Source organism: Ciona intestinalis, chromosome 1 (genome assembly GCF_000224145.3).
Source record: "Ciona intestinalis chromosome 1, KH, whole genome shotgun sequence".
NCBI classification, from domain to species: domain Eukaryota; kingdom Metazoa; phylum Chordata; class Ascidiacea; order Phlebobranchia; family Cionidae; genus Ciona; species Ciona intestinalis.
Genome location: NC_020166.2, coordinates 8248860 through 8271288, shown reverse-complemented (window position 1 = coordinate 8271288; position 22429 = coordinate 8248860). Strand labels below are relative to the sequence as shown.

The 22429-nt window shown below is 33.3% G+C and overlaps 3 protein-coding genes across 4 annotated transcripts; all 3 read right to left on the bottom strand.

Moving 5' to 3' along the window:
• Positions 1 to 526: 526 nt before the first annotated feature.
• On the bottom strand, positions 527 to 3680 carry LOC108951045 (fibrinogen-like protein 1-like protein). Its single transcript, XM_018817666.2, has 7 exons — positions 3332 to 3680; positions 2707 to 2979; positions 2302 to 2432; positions 1823 to 1919; positions 1383 to 1479; positions 1273 to 1330; positions 527 to 658 (listed from the first exon to the last, which is right to left on the bottom strand). Exons 1-7 carry the CDS (start codon positions 3393 to 3395, stop codon positions 527 to 529), a joined length of 852 nt encoding a protein of 283 aa, XP_018673211.1. The 5' UTR covers positions 3396 to 3680.
• Positions 3681 to 3779: 99 nt separating this feature from the next.
• Positions 3780 to 10026, bottom strand: LOC100177536 (D-2-hydroxyglutarate dehydrogenase, mitochondrial-like). The gene is made up of 11 exons (XM_002131304.5): positions 9865 to 10026; positions 9121 to 9259; positions 8741 to 8824; positions 8582 to 8684; positions 7726 to 7919; positions 7015 to 7183; positions 6315 to 6491; positions 5787 to 5896; positions 5274 to 5439; positions 4757 to 4886; positions 3780 to 4250 (listed from the first exon to the last, which is right to left on the bottom strand). The coding sequence occupies exons 1-11, from the start codon at positions 9987 to 9989 to the stop codon at positions 4121 to 4123; spliced, it is 1527 nt and encodes a 508-aa protein (XP_002131340.1). The 5' UTR covers positions 9990 to 10026; the 3' UTR covers positions 3780 to 4120.
• A 49-nt stretch (positions 10027 to 10075) lies between these two features.
• duox-d (dual oxidase-D) lies at positions 10076 to 21534 on the bottom strand. 2 transcript variants are annotated; one of them, XM_026836701.1, is made up of 23 exons: positions 21395 to 21534; positions 20916 to 20994; positions 20551 to 20706; positions 19387 to 19565; positions 18927 to 19051; positions 18451 to 18597; positions 17991 to 18142; positions 17506 to 17667; positions 17054 to 17239; positions 16531 to 16738; positions 16275 to 16368; positions 15773 to 15948; positions 15648 to 15714; positions 15106 to 15281; positions 14558 to 14788; positions 14011 to 14194; positions 13594 to 13717; positions 13008 to 13187; positions 12516 to 12674; positions 11786 to 11944; positions 11395 to 11550; positions 10899 to 11027; positions 10076 to 10498 (listed from the first exon to the last, which is right to left on the bottom strand). In XM_026836701.1, exons 1-23 carry the CDS (start codon positions 21451 to 21453, stop codon positions 10376 to 10378), a joined length of 3411 nt encoding a protein of 1136 aa, XP_026692502.1. In that variant the 5' UTR covers positions 21454 to 21534; the 3' UTR covers positions 10076 to 10375. The 2 variants fall into 2 exon arrangements, with proteins under 2 accessions (XP_026692502.1, XP_026692507.1); XM_026836706.1 differs by lacking the exon at positions 21395 to 21534 and adding an exon at positions 19879 to 19992 and having other exon boundaries at positions 20841 to 20929.
• Between the last annotated feature and the right edge of the window lie 895 nt (positions 21535 to 22429).

Genomic DNA, 22429 nt, shown 5'->3' with positions numbered 1-22429 from the left:
TTGTTTACTACTAAATGAGACAAGAAAATAGAGTTAAAAGGTGTCCCATCTTCCCCCACCCTACTGTATATTCCTTATCATTCATTCATTCATTCATTCATTCATTCATTCATTCATTCATTCATTCATTCATTCATTCATTCATTCATTCATTCATTCATTCATTCATTCATTCATTCATTCATTCATTCATTCATTCATTCATTCATTCATTCATTCATTCATTCATTCATTCATTCTTTTAGACGTTCATTTTTTTATTTTTTTAACCCATTCGTTTATCTTACGTTCATCTTATTTATTTATTTATTTATTTATTCATTTATGTTTACGCATTCTTTCAGGCATTCATTCATTCACTCATTTATTCACTCATTTATCAAAAAAAATGTTGCTTCTGATTTCGGCAACAATTTCGGCCGAAATTTCATCTCAACGTATTTCAACCCCAACCACCACTGTCTCCGGTCAAAACGAAACCAGTTGAGAACCATCGAGGAAACTTCACATGGTTTGTAAATGCCATTCAGGTTCGCATGAGAACAATCTTTGAACCACCAGCCTGCCTGGTATGTCTCGGTGCAGTTGCGAGTATCTGCACTGCTTTTATGGTCGAATGTAGAGAAAGTATATTCATTGTGAAAACCGAGCGCGTCGACTGAAAAATATTGGGGTAAAACGAATGAATTGTTTTAAGTTATTTATTCTCGCTTTAAGGTCACTAAAAATATTTAGTTAAAATTTATATGTTTGTTTTAGTTTATTTATCTCGCTTTGGCGGGCACAATAAACAGTTTCATTATACATTTCTTTTTTTGCAACATTTATAATTAAATGGCTCGTTTGTCTGGTAATAAGTGCAGCGACCGTGCTTATTTTCTTAAATAATAACATGTTTTTAACTGTAAGCGTGTTTTAACAATTGTTGTTTTGTCGCTTTTGTCTATTCGTTTGAAATATTTCAAAATCTTTGCCACCGTAATCGAAGAGACAAATAAAGTTAATTCTTTTATAGTAGGGTGAGGTAAGATAGGGCACCTTTTGCACACAATATTTAAATATTCTAATCATGTTCTAAACAATTAAAAACAGTCTATGGGAGTTGTGAGGATACAGTTTTATAATTCCTTTTAATGTTCTTTGTTTACTACCAAGTGGGACGAGAAAATAGAATGAAAAGGTGTCCTATCTTTCCCACCCTACTATACATTATTATTGTTTAGCCTGTATCCAGAGGCAACTGTTATACACACACTTATTCAAATTACTTACACGCAACAGAGCCGGTAAATCCGGAAAGAAATAGTTTGTACCACCAATTTTGAACGATCTGTCAAAAAACATTTTGTCAGTGTTTACAACATAGAACACAAGTACATTACGTGTATTGAGCGTATTTCTTCTTATTTAGGCAACCCGTCATATCAATACGCAGCTCAAAATTCCCCTTTTCTGTTGAAAACTCAAGGAAGTCAAGCCCTGCGATAAAATAACGTATATTACTGTGAGGTAAGATAGGAAACCGTTAGTATACAAAATGTTCAAATTTCCTGATCGCTTTTTAACAATGAACAATTGTCTATATGGTAGCCATAAGGATACTGTGTTATAATTTTTTGAATGTTCTTTGTTTACTACCAAATGGAAGAAAAAACAGCATAAAAAGGTGGCCCATCTTACCCCATCCTAAGTACAGTCGGGTAAGATAGGTTACCTTTAGCGCTTTTTTTAGAAAATTTAGAAACTTAGTTTAATATCTGGCAAAATTGGGAAAATTATTTTTTGGGTGCGTTTCGAGAGCACATTTATCATTGAAACCTACCCAACCAAAATTCTGCGTTTAGGTTACCAAATCCTGCTGTATACTGAGACCAATTTCGGTCAAAAGACAAAGAACCGTCAGTTCTACGCTGAAAAACCTGCGAACAGTATCAGAGATTGGGAATTTTACCAGAATCTGTGACATTTTTTAAATATTTAATGTATAACTTGTTTTATTCTATGTGAGCAGAAAACGACGGTCGTTATATAACACGGGTGTTCTGTTTCATACAACTCGTGCCAGCTTACGAGTTACCACGTATGTAACTTTGTGGGTGAATATTTTCTGTGTGGCTGACAATTTAGACAACCTATTAGTAACCACTTTGGAGCAATTGCTGTTAAGTATCTTGCAAAGCCTTTTACGTCTACAATGGTAGTAGTGACAGAACCTTGATACCCTGTTCTAATACGACCGGAAACCTTATAAAACATTTGGAGATCGAAATTATTACAAATTAGTAACATATCATTAATTACCGTCCAACCACCCCCATCCGTTTCCATGTCGCAAAATACTTTAACTTCTGCTTCGCTTCCTTCCAAATAAACTTTATAAATTCCACTTTTCCTCTCGCCGACTTCGTATAGATCTTGGCAATTTTGTATGTCTAATGCGTTGTAGAACAAACTGAACGTGTAGTTAGGGGAAATGGGACAACCTTTTATTATATTTTCTCATCCCATTTGGTAGTAAACAAAGATCATTCAAGGAATTATAAAACCGTATCTTAGCAACTCACATAATTTGTCGCGTTTTGCTTAAAACACGATCATGATATTTCGATATTATATGCTAAAGGTGTCCCATCTCCCCCCACCCTACTATCGGTTTTGCCACCGTTGGTTATTGGCGCGTATTTTAGTTAAAGTTAATTAGCCGACCTGATTTCATATAGAGGGTCCATATAATGGTTACAGAGTTCAAATCCCATCCAGGCATTCCATCGGTTCTTTCCAATACAACACGAAAAGCACTTGGCAGTGCCTCAGTTACAGTAGCGTTGAGTTTTAACGATGAGTTTTTGTCTCCAGCCTGAACAGATGAAAGTACACGAAAAGGTTCCGAATTCAAACACATGTTGTAGTGAACAACTAACGTGTCTCGATTTGTCGCAGAAGACGTTGTTATAACTTGACTCCCATTGAAATAGGCATCTGTTAATATAGATCTCTTAAAATAGTAATAAGCAGGCATATGCTTTTATTGCGCAATACGGCTTAGTGGGGTGCGGGAGACGGGACACCTTTTCGTTCAATTTTTTCGTCCTATTTGGTAGTAAACAAAGAACATTCAAAGAATTATAAAACCGAATTTTCACGACTCCCATAGACCGTTGTTAATTGTTTAAAACACGATCAGGATGTTTGGATATTATGTGCTACAGGTGTCTCGTCTTCTCCCACCCCAATGCTGATGTATAAATACGTTAAAAAACAATTTTTACTCTTTATGTCATAAAAATTGTCAAAAAAAAAAATTTTAACAACAATATACAAAAACACTTACATGAGCTGTCCAATATTACGACCAAAACCAAGCCAGCGATCGCCAATTCATGTTGAACCATCATATTTAATATTATAATAAAGTATCGGTCGAACCCGCCTAGTTAAACTGATTTTCAAAGGCGTCAGTTTACTGACGCTTGTTTATCAAGAAAGTTCTGATTTGAACTAAAAGGAAGAACGTCATTTGTGACGTTCTATTCTGTGCTCTATATTAACGTCGATATTACTTGGAAAATAATGGTCACATGAACTTGTGGCGGTGAAAAATATAAATCCGTTTCTCGAAGCGTCGAAGCTGTCAAATATATAAGTTAGGTCATGAGAAAACTCAGCTTAAAAAATCCCAGCACCCTTGACGTGCCCGGTTGTCGGACCTTACCCATATAGAACAGAACATTGATGTACAACTCCACACTAAGACCTATCGCCACAGCAGTGGTGAAGTAACTTGATCATAATTATAATTTGCATATTTTGCGAGAACACAGCGATAAAATGGCATCAGTTCAAAATTTTAACATAAAACAATGCAATAATTAAAAATTAAACAACATCTTGTTAGCGTACAATGTCTTTTAACTGCTGCACAACGAATTTAATACTAAAAGTACACTAAACATAATTTAAAGCAAGATTAACTATTCACCTAATCAAAATCACAGCTTACTAATTACTTTTTAAACAATAATTTAACCAAAATACTGGGATAATGGGCCAATCTTGGCCTAAATCCTAGGACCCCGTGCCACGCTGTAGGATCTCACCCACATAAAATAGAACCAAAATATTACAACTTATCCGGAAGCGTCTTATACGGGTTTAAAATCATGTTTGGATCAAACATTTGCTTAATTTTCATCATAAAATTTATCGATTCTTTGCTCTTTGTGTATGAGATGTAGTTTCTCTTCTTAAACCTGTAAATTTTAAACTATGGGAGATGGCAGAAAAGCCCGACGTCAGGGCAAAGGGGTTAGCGTGCCTGTTTCTAATGCAGAAGTAATGGGTACAAGGCTCGTCGCTGCTACCATTGTTGGCGTATGTATAGTAGGACATGACACTTAACGACAACTGTGTTGGAGCAATTTGCCTTAAGTGTCTTGTGCAAGAACACATACGCCCACAATAATAGCAGTATCGAGCCTTGAACCCAAACTCTGAGATAGATACATGTGCGCTAACTCCTCCCATTACAAGCTATTCTGGAAATCATGCTTGATGGCTGGATACATCCTGTGCATGAACTATTACACAATCCTTGTAAACAAAAAAGTCACCTGCACAGTTACATTGGTAACTCGTAAGCGAACACGAGCTGTATAAAACCAGAAAACCAATGGTATAACTAACGCCCTATAACAACTTTAATTGCCCCGCCATGCGTGGATAAAAAGTTACATTCATTCATTCAACATATACTTACCCTAAACCATGTTCAGCACTTATACTACCATTGTGCTTAGCTGTCCATTCGTAAACAAAAGGTTCAATTGCCGATGCGATGGTTTTGTTATATTCAGGACATGTCACGTTCAAATGAAGGTTACCATCACCTAGGGAAATAAAAATACATCAAAAAACAATTACCTGCTAAGCTAAGTTGTATTTGTGGTATGGTAACTCGTAAGCTGGCACAAAGTTGTTCAAATTTTCAGTCAGTCACACAGAAAAAAAACAATCAACCACAAAGTTAGATATGTGGGTTTTCGTAGGCTGGCAAAGTACTTAAGAGGTGCGGATGTGCTGATAATTTGGACAATCCATTAGTCACCATCGGGTTAGAGCAAATGTCGTTAACCCCCTTGCCTATGGACACGATGCCCACAATGGTAGCAGCGACGAGCATTGAACCCATTACCTCTGGGTTAAAGACTGACGCGCTAACCACTTTGCCACGGTGCCGTATTTTAAACAGAATAAAACTTAGGTTCTGTGCTCACCTAAATGGCCGTAACCCACAACAGAGTTATACAATCCCTTCAGATGTTTCCTTGTGTCGTGTACCATATCATACATAACATGGGCAGGTAAGGACACGTCGTATTTAAAAGTATATCCATCGTGTGTCAAAGCTTCAGCCACACTTTCTCTCAGTTTCCATATGGACTAGAGGAGATAAAAGAAATTGAAGAAGTTTAACATAACATAAATTTTATAAGACGGTGGGAGAAGATGGGAAACCTTTAGCACATAATATCTAAATATTCTGATCGTGTTTTAAACAATTAACAATGGTCTATGGAAGTTGTGAGGATACGGTTTTATAGTTCTTTGAATGTTCTTTGTTTACTACCAAATTGGATGAGAAAATGGAATAAAAAAGTGTCCCATCTTTCTCCACCCTACTATATTAGCCAATAAATAGTAACAAGAGTTTGATGACAATTTTTGTGTTGTTTATGGCTATAATATAAACAGTTAAATAAAATTTATAAAGTTTAATTAGGGTTTACCTGCATTTTGTTAAAGTCAGTTGCAATAGTACCATCTTTAGCTAACTGTGATGTTATAATATCTTCAACAAATGATGAAAGTTTTTCCTCATCATGTTGACTGTTGGAACCTGTTATGTAAACATATAGTTTAATTAATTCTACATGTTTTTGTATTTGTTGTGAAGTATGTATTTAGTTTTAATTTTAAAAAAATATAAATACTTAAGAAATTTTTACTTTTTTATAAATTATTTATTTAGTTTTTTTTTGTGATATATTCATTTAGTTCTTTGGGAGGGGGGGGGAGAACTTTTTTAGTTTTTTATATATAAAGCTGTCATACCTGTACAAATGTATGACCGCTTATATATTCAAACCACAAGCAACCAATTAATCTTTTAATGAGAAATTTGTAAAACCATTTACAATTTTTTTATACTTTCATTATTTACTACCAAATGGGACAAGAAAATAGAATGAAAATGTGTTTCATCTTTTCCCACCCTACTATATGTTTTTAACATATGGTGTCTTTTTTAATTTTACCTGATGTTTCAATGAGCATGTAGAATTCATACTCTCCTATTGGATTCACCAACTTTAGATGCTTTCCAACAAGTCCAATGCAATCGGAATCCACAAACTCAACAGCTGAAAGAATTTCCCCAAGATCCTGCTTAGCTTTTCTCAGTAACAAAAGTAAGTCTTCAAACTTATCCACACCTGTGAAAAAAGTGTAAAATATTTGTTCTCACATAGCAGGGCATAGACAGTGGTTATAACAGTGATGTTCCATTCCATTTTTCACACCTTTAAACAAGTTACCAAAATATCAAATATGTAAGATTTAGGATTTTGTACTGTTTTTTTTGGGAGAATTTTTTAATTGTTTTTATAATGAATTTACCCAATTTAGACAACACATAATGTGATAAGGAAACTAGGTCTAAGTATATGCTGTTAAAGGTCTTTCAAATGGGCACAAACGCCCACAATGGTAGCAACATTCAGCCTCGAACATGTACACTCTGGTTAAGACGCATTCATAGTAATTAAATGTAACAGGTAAATGTAACTTGCTTTATCTTTGGGTGGCTTGAAAACGACAGTCGTTATAACACAGCTGTTCAGACACCTTGTGCCAGCTTATGAGTTACCATGTATATTACTTTGTGAGTGAATATATTTTTTTTATGTATAGCTGATAAATTGGATGTAGCCGCATTTATTGCAATTAAGTATTTACCTAAAAACACCACGTTAACAGATTTAGGTTTTTGTGGGCAGAGAATGGAAACAGCAGTGACGAACCCAAGCGTTCCTTCTGACCCAATCATGAGTTGTTTTATATCGTAACCTGTGTTATCTTTACGAAGCTTGGACAGACAGTCAAGCACCGTACCGTCGGCTAGAACCTTGAAACAAAACAGAAATGAATGGTACAAGATTACAATTTAAATGCAACTTGCTTTATCATCACGTAGAGTATATCTATGGGTGTAATGGGTCAACTTTGAGTATAATGGGCCAGTTCTGGCCTAAATCTCAGATTTCATGGCTTGTAATGCCGCAGGACCTGACCCATGTAGATTAAAACAGGACTTTTTAACCAGTGGTGTGAGAACTGTTTCTAGGGGTGCAGGGTTACTTTAAATTTAAATATGAAGGTTTTGGTATTTAAGCAATTGTAGAAAGGGGTACGAGAAATGGTTGGTGGTTTTCTGTGGCCCATTACCACAACAAAGCAGTTACTGGTTAGCATGTCTGCCTTTAATCATTCACAAAGTAACATACATGGTACCTCGTAAGCTAGCGGGGTGTATGAACACCCGTGTCTGTCGTTTTCCAGTTACAGCAAGTGCAAGTTACATTTATTTATTTAAATATACAGAAAATAAAAAAGTACAAACATACCACATAAAAGGTACAAAATATACTGAAAAAAAGCAAAACATACCGCTTCCACACCCAGCACACTTCCTCTGAGTGATCCGTATCTTAGTAATCGAAGTCCTCCCGCATTAGTGGAAATGTTTCCTCCAAGATGACAACTTCCTTTCGCTCCCAAATCAAGAGGAACAATCAGATCGTGCTCCAGTAAGTCTTGATTCGCCTTTTCAAGAATACACCCAGCTTGGCACACCATAACTCCTGCAACATTTACTAAAGTAATATATATGGTAATTCATAAGCTGGCATGCATGAGGTGTATGTCCGGTGCCGTGGCAAAGTTGTGAGCGAGCTGGTTTCTAACCCAGACATAATCGGTTCAAGGCTCGCCATTTTTATCCTTGTGGGCTTATGTGTTCTTGGGCAAGACACTTAATGGCAATTGCTTCCACCTAGTGGTCATTAATTGGTTGTTCAATTTTTCAGTCATAAATATTAAAATGAAAAATTCATAAAAACAGAACACTTGTGTTTAAGAACTGTTATTTTCCAGCCACTCGAGGATAAAGCAAGTTACATTCATTCATTTATTAATTACATTCATTCATTCACAGACGTATAGTTTTTTAAAAGTTGGGAATATTTGGAAAGCAGAACATTCAATCTTTCTTATTAAAAAATAAACGCTGCAAATTACCCTGTCTTTAAGGAAAATTTTTTAAAAGTATAAGCACATTATGTTTTATACACCTTCCACCTCTTTAGTATCAGCATTGAGCTTAAAACCTAGTATCTTCTGCTTAAGAGTCAAGTGCTTTAAAAAAAAGAAAAAAAAAAAAAAAGATATATATATAAATGTCTATTATAAATATATAATATATACAAAAAGTTATTTCCAGAAAATAAAACATACATATATTTACCTGAAAACGGGTCAACAGAAATAACTTCATTCATTCTTTGAGTTGACAAAATTATTTCATCGAACACAGGTACACTGCCTCCAACTAGACCAGTGTTTCCACCCTAAAATTTTACACAATAAACATATGGAGTAAAATTTTAAAAGATCAACACTAAACCTGAGGACAAACTGCTAGTTTTCTTTCATTGCAGTGTTTTAATATTCTGGAAACTTCCGTAGTTGTCTTTGGTTTCAAAAGAACCTGAAAGAATTGATTTGATAGGATGGAAAAAGTGAATAGCATAAATGTCAAACGTGTAGAGGTTTTATCCAATTAATCATAAGCAGATATATTAAAAATTAAATTAACAATCGATAAAATACGTTATAAAACCGAAATAAAAAGACCTGTTAAAATGCATAATAAAATCTATAGAAAACTTAAACAGTGCAAATGAAAATAATCAAAAGAATGGTATTTTAAAAAGAAAAAAAGAAAAATCAAAAAATTATTAAAAAGGAAGTCTAGTAATTATAAGTTAGTAAAGTTACACTTACTGTGCTTTGTCCTCTTACAGTTTTTATCCAGTCAACATTATTGCCTTGTAATTCACTTGCTTCAGTGACCACATTGTTATCACCCACTATATTTCTAAAAGCATCCAAGTCTGATGCATTTGCAGTTGAGTAATTTCCCCTGATAAAAGAAATTATTGCAAAATACCCACAAAGTAACATACATGGTAACTCGTAAGCTGGCACAAGGTGTTAAATCCTTGTGATAACGACTGTCGTTTTCCGGCAGCGTGAGGATAAAGTAAGTTACATACGTTTATTTATTTATAAATATGAGAAAACTTACAAAACGTACATTATTTAGGTCTAATTAAATTAAACAGCCTGCAGAATATAGCAGGTAAACACACAATTTTGTTTACAAATTGCTGGTATGCACGCCATAATTCGTCCGACGCATGTCAATTAATTAAACAATGAACCAAATATTTATTAAATTAAGTAGGATTTTTTAATGCGGTTTAATAACCTATGTGCTTTAAATAATATATAAGGATAGACTACAATTTAAAGTCAGTCCTTTAGAACACAAAACAAACGTAAAGGTCAGAATTTGTGATCACAAAACAAACAAATGGCCACAGATCTCTTTTATACTTACTGCCATATAAACGTTTCTTGTAAAGTAGACAGATAGTTATAAGTATTGTATTAAAATAAGGTTCGATATGGTTCAGGTACCACGACGAGGCACGTTATGGGAATCAGAGAATTTCAGTCAGTTACCTTTTTACGTTGTAAGTTTCTGCTGTAAGAGCAGGTTGTGAATGAGATTGCGCAACACACGTTCGAGATATTTGGACAAAACCAAGCAGTTTATTTAACGCAGTAAAACTGCGTGCTAAGTTCATTTTATTTATAAAATGGCTAAAATTGAAAATTTCGTTTGGTTTTATTTAGAAACATTACAAAAAAACAATACATTTCATAGCGGTAATTTCCCTAGTAAAGAAGTTCGTATTTCATAGAAACATATTAACGATCACAAAGGTTTCGACCTTACTAATGCAAGCAATAGAAAAGCGTTTTAGGAAACTGTTCGACAGTTTGCTATGATGAAATGAGTCGCTTTCCAGCACGATAATGTATTAAAGTGTCATTTTGATACAAATACAGTTTTATTGCAAAAATGTGTGAATTATTAACCAAATGAAGAAAGTGCTCACACTCACAGCATAAACAAAATTACATAAAAAAACGCGTGTTTAAATAAAAGACAATACTCTCATGGCACTAGTTAAAAGTTTTCAAAGTGATGGGCATACATTGGGCCCTTGTGTTTGTTGGCTTTTAAACAGGCAGATTCAACACTCTCTGTCATTGAAGGGGGACCACAGCTGAAAACACCAATCTTTTTTACCTGTCACAACACAAAGGTTAATAAACTCCGTGCCGTGGCACAGTGGGTTAGCACGCGTTATGAGTTTAGGACTTGTCTAATTCAGGGGGTATGAGTTTAGGGCTTGTTGTTCTACCAGTGTGGGAGTATGTTTCCTTGGGAAAGACCCTTAGCAGCAATTGATTCAACTCAGTGGTCACTCATGGCTTGTCTAAACTGTTCCTCATGCATAAAATTCCACAAAAATAATCACCCATGAAGTTACATACATAATAACTTGTAAGCTGGCACGGGGTGCTTAAAACAAAACACCCCCAATACAACAACTGTCGTTTTCCGGCCACGCGAGGATAAAGCAAGTTACAATTATTTGTTAAACATTCACATAAACAAGACACACAGTAAAATTCCTGTTACTCACTTCAGAATGCTTCCATGACAGTGTCTTTAAAAAGTCAGGAAAGTTAGGTCTCCCAAAGTGTGTGACAGCATTCAAACCAGTGAACATTGATTTTTCTGATACTTTTTTGAAGTGCTGTTCACAAACATACTGCAAAAAGAAAAATTTGACTGAATATGCGCCAAAAATAAAAATGTAACTTAACTATCTGGCGCCATAGCATAGTGATAAAAATGCTTGTTTTTTTACCATTGTATACCAGGTTCGAGGCTCAATGCTGCCACTATTGCAATATATATGTTTTCTTTTTAAAAATATTTTTAATTGCTTCAGTCTGTTAGTTACTTATGAGTGTGAGTGCCAAATAGACATTTATAAAAAAAAGCAATCACCAACAAATTTACAGAATTGGTAACTGGTCTGGTAGAGTTCCTAAGCCATAACACACTATGAGTAATGGGATGTGGCTTAGAGCCCATAACCTCAGCTCTCAAATACCACAATATAGTTAACTTACAAGCATAGTTGTCCTGAGATCAAATTTATTTGGTATTTCGGTAATAAATATGTGAGTGCTTAGAATTCCTAAAGCATCATTTTTTTCCGTTTCTTCAATGATATCCAATAACCATTCGAACTGCCTTTGGTCACGAGCAACCCACAAAAAATACACCTATATGGTGGATACATTATTATATCACTACATATTAAAACATATTTAGATGGGTTAATTGAACACTAGATAACTGTTTGCCCATTGAATGCATACAAGTAGAGTTATAAAAGCAATAAGAGCCCATACCAAATCAGTGCAACTTTTAAATGCAAATATAAGCAAAATGTTAGGATAAACAAGCATATATATTTTGTAAACCAGCAGTATTAACATTTCTAAATACTAAACTTACAGATTTGCATGGAATGCCAACCCCAACAGTAGATTTATTGACAAGATCTTTTAGAATAGATGCAAATGGAGTGACACCAATACCACCCCCAACTAACACTGCTACTTCATATTTATACCAATCCTGATGGCCTTCACCAAATGGCCCATCCACATAAAGCTGTAGAAATGAATAACAAATAAAAGAATGTAAGTTATTTATCTTCAAGTGGTGGGCAACGAGTTTTCCTATTTGTAACTATATTAGTGATTAGTTTTTCTCGATATTTTTCCTTTTTTTACTGTACGGCTGACAATTTAGAGTAGTTTTTATAAAGTATCTTGCCCTAGCACACATACACTACAACGTCCTCACATAGCGGACAACAAGTTTTCGTATTTGTAACTTTATTTATTTATATTTTTTCTTGTTATGTTTCTATTTTTTAATGTTTGGCTTACTATTTAGACAACCCATAGGAAAACAGTTAATTGGAATTTTTATCAAGTGTCTTGCCCAAGAACACATACACCACAATGGTAGTAGAATTGATGTTTTGGTGAATTATTGATTAAGGGACCTAATATAAAGCATTTCTTTTCTCTCTGTAAATATTGTCGCTGCCAAAACAAACCAGTACCACCCAAAACATTATCTAAAAATATTAAGAGAAACATTTTTGTAGAAATAAAAAATTAAAAAATTATTTTTATATACAATTTTAAAAACATGTTGGGGCATCTTCTTTTACCTTTGGATAAGGTTCCCCTTCTTTGTAAATATTGCGAATGTTTCTTGTCCAAGGCCCAACAGCTCTTATATGAAGCTGAAGAGTTTCTTCATCAGGTGAAGAGGATAGTGTAAATGGATGGTATTCCCATTTTGACAATCCAACGCATGCAATGCGTACCTACATATATATTTCTGTGTTAACAGTAATATAGTTTGGTGGGGGAAGATAAGACATCTTTTTATTCCATTTTGTCATATGATTCAGCAGTAAACAAAGAACATTCAAAGAATTAAAAAAACTGCATCCTCACGACTCTCGTAGGCTATTGTTAGTTATTTAAAACACAACCAGGATATTAGAATATTATGTGCTAAAGGTGTACAATCTTCTCCCACCCTGCTACATACATAGGACAGATTTTGTAAAATACTACTGGGTTAAAGCAATTAGTGATTTTTTTTTAAACCTAATTTAAGGAGTAGGTTCAATAAAATCTAAATATAGAATTACCCATTGGCCAGCCTTGTAGTAAAAATCAGAAGGTCTTACAAACTCCAAATATACAACATCTGAAGGCAGGATTTCAGCTTTTATAACAGGCAATTGAAGCTTCTTTCTATACACACTGTACAGCTTATCAAATGTATACAAAATGGCCGGCACCAGAAAATAGTAATAGAAACTGGGTATCTGAAATAATAAGCCACTAATTTACAAAACTATTGAACAACTTTGAATTAAATCAAAAAAATAGTAATATTTTTAATTTAAATTCGTTTATCTTGATAAAACATGCCCCTCCCCATACATAAACAGTTTAAATCATGTGTGTTACAAATTATAATTAAGTTTGTAGACTTTCAACTCCATAAAAAAATTCAATATAAAATTGCTGTGGTTGATGCACCTGCCTCTAACCCAGAGGCGTATGTGTCCTTGATCAAGATACAAAAGGGCAATTGCTCCAATCCAGTGGTTACTAATGGGTTGTCCAAATTATCAGGCATCCGTGCATAAAAAAAATTCCAAAAAATAATCACCCACAAAGGTATATACATAGAACTAAAAATTTTGTGTTGGACAAAAGTAATTGTACCTGAATGAGCATTCCACTTCCATGAAGCACAGTGAAAAAGTAAACTGAGATATAACCAAAGAAATGAATCCATTGAAACCAATTGAACATCACTTGCCTGGGGTAGTCAAGAGAAAATACATACCTATGAATTAAACATATAAAGTTATATAGTAGGGTAGGGAAAGCTGGAAAATAATTTTATTCCATTTTCTTTTTTTTGGTAGTAAACAAAGGACATTCACAGAGTTTTAAAACCGTATCTTTACGACTCCCACAGATCATTGTTAATTGTTTAAAACATGATAAGGATATTTGGATGTTATGTGATAAAGTTACAATAAACGTGTTGTAAGTAAAGATTCTTTCATTTTACTTGATACTTTATTAAAACACAGTTCATATATCTTTTTGTTTAAAACACAAGTTTAAACTCACATGACAATAAATATAATAGTCAGTAATACACCAGTGTTGCCAGTCAATGTTTGCAAACACCAGAACACAAAAGTAGGTTGGTAATCACTGGGGAACCAAAGGTCTCTGAACAAACAGAGAAGATCTGATGGAGTTTGAGTTTGGATTGAATAAAAGTTGATTCCATGGGCTATGATATGTAAAGCTGTAAAAATGCATAAGGTTTAAATTATATATTAATATTTATTGTTTTGTCGCTATATCCGACTTTTCGTTTAAAAATTATAAAATCGCAGGAGCAAATGAAGTTGTTATTATTATTATTGTATTGTTATTATTATTATATAAGAGGTCCTATTCATTAGATAGACAGATTAAAGTATTAGTATGGGATCAAATTTTAAATATAGATTTTTTGTAAAATTTTGTTATAAAATACTCTTTTTTGCATAAAAAACAAATTAGAACCAGAAATAATTCTTCAAAAATATTAAAAGAAACAATTTTGGTAGGAATAAAAAAATAACAAATATTTTTTTGTACATACAATTTTAAAAGTTAGTCTTACCAGTGAAAAAGAGTGCCATCCATGCTACTAGCTTATGAAATGCAACAGCTGCATCAAAAGGAATATACAAATGAAGCTGAGTTTCTCTTAAAAAAGTTAAAATGTTTTTGCACATTGTCAGTAAAAGAGTTGATATATTGAACATCAAAGCTGCTGCAGATGCTCTTGCAAGTGGAAGGGCATTACCAGCAATAACTCCAAGTCCAGCTGCTTTATTGCTTCGAACTGAATCTGAAGAAAAGTTGGAAATTTCATTTTATTATTATAATGACAATTTTTTAATATTTTTGAAATGGTAAAAAATTTTTGTTGCTTTGAAAATAAAACTGGGATTTTTTTTTTTATCAAAAATTATAATTTTTTTAGTATTTTCGAAATGGTAAAAAATCTTTAAAAAAAGTTGTAATTCTGAAATGGAAATCTTTTTAAATAAATATTTTTGGTAACTTTTTTGACAGGAACCATTTTATTAAAAAAGTAGTGATGTAGGTTTAACGAACAGTTAAACTAAAAAAACTATAAAACAACAAAAAACAATATTGTCATACTGAATGCCCAAAGAAAGACCCCGATTGTGATCCAAATATATAATGAAGTCCAGAATATGTGGAGTGCATAACATTCAAACAATCTTCTAATGGCACGGTATGCAAGACGGAATTTACTGCTATTTTGAAAATAGACATCTGGCATCACATTTTCCACAGTAGAAACATTTGGTGATCTAGATGAATGAATATGTCTGATAAAAATGAATTATTAAGTATTAAAGAATGATTGAGTGTAACATATTTATCTTCGCATGGTGGAGCAATGACAGAAATTATAACCCAGCGGTTTTATTTGATATACCTTGTGCCCGCTTACAAGTTACCAAGTATGCGCACCTCCTGCCCGCTTAGAAGTTGCCACATATGTGACTTTGTGGGTGATTATTTCTTACAATACCTTGACCCTCGGCTGTTCTGTTTAATACACATTATTCCCGCTCACGGGTCACCACGTGTGAGTAGTTATTGTTGTTAATGGTTTGTATGTCAAAGAATAAAATTAAAACTTGGTGAAAATGCACAAAATAAGTCTAACTTACTGGATAAAATTTCCTCTATTGGGCCGCTCATTCTTAGAAGATTTTGCTAAACTTTTCTTATTTTTTCCTATAAATATAAACATTTGAGAACCTGTAATTCTGACCTAAAAGTAATATTACCCTACCTGGTGCAGTTAAGTTCAGCATAGCTTCATCCATTTCTGGTAAGTCCATCAGTTTCTTAAAGTCGTCAAACTTAAGATACTGAATTTCTTCGTCATTTTTTAGAGGAACTACTTTGCTCAACACGTTTTCAAGAACATTTTGATCTACAGTGCTCTGATAAGTGTCAGCCGTGCACCTAATGAGATGTATAGTAGCTTAATTGTTACTTTTACCAATAGGAAATTAGGAAATAATTATAACTTAGAGGGAAATAAATCAACTCAAAATTATTAATTGAAGAAAAGGAAATAAAAAGAAATAACAAATGTAGGTTTATTGAATAAAATATGACTAAAACAGTCATTAACATTAATAAGACCAATAAAAATACAGAAAACACTGTACTAACATTACATTTTTTTTAGGAATTTTATCTTCTTGAATAGCAAAAATTAAAAACTTTTTGAATTAGACATTATACATAAATAAACTGACAATAACAACTTTGCAGTAGAAACTTACACACACATTTCTTTAAACTGTTGTTTCGTCAAAGATCCGTTTTGGTTTAAATCAAACATATCAAAAAGTAATCTTAACTTCTCATTTGGTGATCCTAAAATTTTTAATACATATTTATGATTTAGCATTTTACCAAAAAATGAAAAAAAAAATCGAAACATAAAAAATGAAAAATTGGAAAGAAACAAAAAAAAATCTTTAAAATTTAAAAAATCTTTAAGAATTGAAAAATATTTGTGCCAACACCCAAACATACCTTTCACAAACAAGACAATGATCTTTCTGAAGTCATGGAAAGAAATAAATCCATCTTGATCTTCGTCAGCCGTGGTAAAGATATGTTGAACAAACAAAGAAGAGGATTTCATTTGAAGAAGAGAAGCAAATTCTTCTTGGCTTAATTTGATATCGACCAGATTTTCAGGAAAACTAGAGATTTGAATCCCAAATTCCATTCTCATTGACTGCAAGACAACAGAAGTTAGCGCCATGGACCTACCTGTTACTCAGAGTTTTTCTTTTTAAAAAACAAACAAAAAAACAGAGGTAATGTGTTCAAGGCTCGCCGCTGCCGTATGTGTTCTTGGGCTGGACACTTACCGATAACTGCTCCAACCCAGTGGTCACTAGTGGGTTTTCTGAATTACCAGCCTTACAAAAAATATTCACCCACAAAGTGGCATACTTGGAAAATCATAAGCTGGCACAAGGTGTACTACGAAACAGAACATTCGTGTTATAACAACAAAATTATAATTTCTATTTTAAAAGAAACTTACTTGTGCAATAACAGCTTGGTAAAAGTTTGATAACTCAGTGTCTCGTTCGTCTTTTGTGTTTGCTTCCTCAAAGAAATGTTTCTCATGGATTGCTCTTTCCTTCCAAAGTATATCATTTTGTTTGAAAAATAAACGAAGCTTTGTTAGAAATATGTCGCGTTCTGATGATCCAGTAAATGCAAGAATCTGTAAAAAGGGGGAAAATAGTTGGTTTCATCATTTTGACAACACAGCTCCTTGAAGAATTAAATGTGACACAAATGTGACTTAAACAAAAAAGTGGTGAAATTTTTTATCTACAATATTTCAAATATTTTTCTCAATAAGCTTCAGAATTTAAATAAATATTAAACAAAATCCCCCCTCAAAAATATGTATAAAATTTTATATGAGTGAAAATTTACAAAAACAATAATCTTTTATGGCGTATATGCGTGTAAAGTTTCACGAACCAAGTCATAAGTTCTTTTCGCGCATCTCAACAACATCTTTTTCCTTTTTCCAGAGTCTGTGTACATTATGACCACCTCTTCACTTTCAGTTATATGAGTAATATGAGTTGTGTTATTTTCCTGTGTGATAACTTGTATATCTCGTTCTGGTCCAAGGACAACCTGAAAAATATGGCAGAATTTTCACAGAAAACTGACAAAAATTACGGTATTTTTCTGAAGGTCAAATGAAGTGTTAGTTTCCTAAATGCAAGTGTATCAGTCTGAACATTATAGAGGGTTTATTATACAAACATATGTAACAGTCTGTCGCACAAGCTTGAAGCAAACATATGTAACAGTCTATCGCACAAGCTTGAAGCTGCTACCATTGTGGGTGTGTGTATTCTTGGTTAAGATACTAAAAAAAATAATTACCGCAAGGTTACATCTGTAGTAACACTTTTTATGTCTCATATGTCACAGTACGTAAATGCAAATTGTACCTGCACATCTTTACGTTCATGCCTTTTTCTTCCAAGAATTTCTTTTGCTGTAAATGCATCTTGTTCAGAATAAGTCGATGTTGTTTTTGTCTTTTCTTTGTTTCTTTTGTCCTCTTTCCAAGATCCAACATATATCATAAAGATGACACAGGCTAATAAAAGAAAATCAAAATAAATGTAATTCATAGATCAAAACCAAAATATCCCACAAAAACAAACATTTTAAGGTGAAAGGACCAAATTTTATAAACAATTATTTCGTATTTTTTTGATTTTGTAATTTAGAAAATAAGAAATACTAATATTTTTTATCAAGATAAGGTTTCACAAGATACTGCTTTTAACTTAATGAGAAAAAGACAAAATAATATGTTAGTTTTATCAAATATATCACACATTTAACTTAACTTTATCACACATAATAAATTTGTTCAACATTTTCTAATTTTAAAATAATTACCAATTGCGAAAAACACAACTCCACAAAAGATAGCAAGAAATGATATTTGGTTGTGATTGAAATCATCCTGTCGTTGCATTGTAGTGCATGATGTCATGTTATCCCCTGTCATCTGGTATGGCTGCCTACATATATGCTTGTTGCTCTCTGTAAATAAAACCTTTGTAAAAATGGCATTACAATAGTGTTGAGGTTTGACTTAAGCATATTTTTTGTTTTCTGCAACTACTACAAAGTTAATAAGTTAAGCCCACTTGCCATTTATCATCAGCATAAACAGCAAACACAATTTTAAAGTATAACAAAAAACATTAAAACTTAAAAAAGGTAAAACTAAAAAAGGTAACAGAAAAAAAATGAAACAGTAAGTTGGAGACATAACAAAAACAAAAGGTAAACCTGAACAAATGTCAAACTAAAAATAGAAAAAAGGAAAAAAAAGTAGAAATAAAACTAAAAACTACAACCGCATCTACCTTCACTCCAAATAAATGGATTGAAAGCTGTATTTCCAGCAAGATTTAGCTCCGGGTAGGTTCGTAACAAAACATCAAGGAAAGTTACGTTAAAGATGCCGTTAACTTGGTCAACAGTGAACAACCTTAGTGAGAAACAAAAGTAAAATATATAGTGTTTTAAGAAGCTTATCATAAAATCAATTTCTTATTCATCTCTTCCAATACTATGTTCATAAGAGTAAAGACGTTATTTATACCTAAAAAATAATGACAGACTTTAGAAATAAGAAGAGCATAGAGTATTAATATTTAAGCTATAATTCTGTCAAAACTACTTTTCACAATCCTTCTAAAAGCTTTGAATTATCTGCAGTACTGTAGTTGGTAATAACCGAAAAAGACCAAAAAGTAGCCGTCATCTTAAGACAACAAGACCAAAAAGCCAAAAAGAATAATGAAAATTATCTAAACATCTCACCCATTATTCAAGTTTTCGAACCAGAATCGATCCCCGTCTCGCAACCTGACCATTTGCTCAAGGATAATGGATCGGAAAAGTTCACCCGGTCTTCCATCTTTGCTCTCAAGCATACCGCCCACATAGATATCCATGTTACTTGGAGATCCCCCATGAAGAGAATGCAATCTTTCAAGAAGCTGAAATCAAAGATTTTTTTAAATATTTACAAAAAACGAAAAAATAATTTAGTAAACGAGTTGTGACCTCAAAATTATAAAAGGCTTCCGAAATATTGAAAGGTGTATTGTATACATTACAAATTTCTTTTAATTATTTTCAAGAAAAAAATTTAGGCAAATTTAAATGCTTGCTTTTAATTTTGTCCATCAAATACAAAAAATAAAAAAGTCTTCAAAATTTTGAACACAACATATACACTATAGTTACATGTTGAATATAAGGCAGACTGGGTCAAACTATAAGATCCTTTTCTCCTTTTTTTACACTCACTTTTTCATCTTTTTTAAACAGGTCTGGGTTGATATCTCTGATAGTTTCTTTCTTCTTTAACCCCAAATCTTCTCTTGCAGTATTGTAATCTGGTAGACCATGGTCTCTTCCCCTCTAAATATACAAAAATAATAAACCTAATATAAATACAAATACAATATATCTGAACAATTAAAAAACCATGATAATGACAGTCGTTATAACACGGCTGTTCTGTTTTTCCTCACCTTGGGTCTGCTTACATGATACCACATATCTAACTTTGTGGGTCTACCTGTATAATTGTCGCAACTTTTTTAAGCCCAATTACTATTATTTCCTGGTTTTCCACTCTATTTGTATCATATAGTCGTTTTTCACTCATTAGGTCTTTAAAACTTTGAATTTGATTTAACGTTCCATCACCCATTTGTAGGACTTCATTAAGGTTGAATGAATGTAACTTATTTATCCTCACAACATGTCAGGGCAACGACAGTATGTATAACAAAAGTGTTCTGTTATACATATTGTGTGCCCAAATTACCACACAAGCAACTTTGTTGTTTTTCCATGCGGTAGCACCACAGGTGTTTGGGTAATGAGCCAGTCCTGGCTTGAATCCTAGGACCTATCTATAGCGTGCCACGCCATGAGACCTTACCCTCATAGAGTAGAACTTTGTGGATTTACCTGTATAATTGTTGCAACTTTGTCAGTTCTTGAAAACTCCATTGAACCGTGAAAGGAATTTCGAAGATCTTCGGATATAATGTGATCCTCAGATTCCGCCATCTGACCCATCATACCATACACGATATTAAACGGGGTAGCATTCTCAAATAATTCCTAATAGAAAAGTGGTATATTAGTAATAATAATTTTATTTGTCTCTTAGATTATAAAAACCAAAGATTTAGAAATATTTTAAAATAAAAAGCCAGGATATAGTGACAAAACAACAGTTGCTAAAACACACTTACAGTTAAATTGTTTAAAGCGGAAGCCAAGATTAGAGGTATTTAGTTAATTCAGTTAAAAAAGAGACAATTTCTCACGTCGGAATTCCAATACGTGTTGCAGGTTCTCCATTTATCCATCTCGTCCGAGTTGCTGGAGTTACAACCATGTTTTGAACTGGAAAGAAAAATGGGGAATTACCGAGTGGGGTATTTATAAAGAGCGCATACTCGGTTTTAATAAAACTGGGATTTTATAACATATATGGGGAAAACGTCGCGATCAAAGTATAATATCATGTTGTTTTATACACTGGGTGTAAAAATCAGAGGCAACTTTATTTTTACGTAGTTTGGGGTAAGATGGGACACCTTTAGCACATAATATCCAAATATCCTGATTGTATTTTAAACAATTAACAACGGTCTATGAGATAATAATGGCCGGTCTGGTTATAATTTTTTGAATGTTCTTTATTTACTACCAAATGGGATAAGCAAATAGAAAGGCGTCCCATTTTCCCCCCTCCTAAATTTGACTACTAGGCCCATATAACATGGAGGCTTCCAAAACGAACCTGTCGAAAGTTTTCGGAATAAAACCTCCCGGTGGTACCATGGTATCAAGGTAGTTCATGGCAGCACTTTGAAACACGTTGCTTACTCCCACGGGCACTGACGCATGATAACCTGTCCATTTAAAAAAAGGAATAATAGGAACTTTGAATTCTTTTAAACGAAAAGACAGGATGTATAGCCACAAAACAACCACTGTTAAAACACGCTTACAGTTAAAAACGTATTTAAATTTATTTGGAAGAAAATAAGCGTGGTCGCTACACCTAGTAGACAAAAACAAGCCATTTATGTTTAATAATTTAAAAAAACAATGTTTAATAAAGTAAAAAAGTAATTTTGTTTTAAGTAAGTATGCCATAAAATGTATTTATCTCTTCGAATACAGTAACGAAGAACAGATTGTTAAAACAGCAAAGAGAACTAAACTTGAGTAAAAGTGTTTAATACAAGAGATCACAGATCTAATGAATGAGCACGTTTTAAATTAATTACCATAATATAGTAGAGTCGGGAAAGATGGGACACCTTTAACACAAAATATCCAAATAGCTGGATCGTGTTTTAAACAATTAACAACGGTCTGTGGAAGTCGTGAAGATACGGTTTTATAATTCATTAAATGTTCTTTGTTTACTACTAAATAAAAAGAGAAAACAAAATGAAAAGGTGTTCCATCTACCCCCACCCTGCTGTGTTAATTAATCATTTTACTACAACGGTCGACTGGGCTCGATCAAAACAAATCTGAAGTAACCCACAAAACGGGTTCTAGTCGACATTGGTGACTGTGGAGCAGTAGGCAGAATGTATTTACGCATGTAGTATAACTAATGAAACTTATGACGTATGAGAATTGAGTGATTGGTAAAGAATATGTGTAAATACGCTTTGTACAACTCCTGTACCATGTGTTTACTGTAAACTTACACAAGTTAACGTTGTCGTCGCTTAATAACGTTTGTTTTCGTGAATTTTGACAAACCGTAATCACGCAGTAATTAGGTAATGTTAGAAGTTAATGTTTATCATATGAT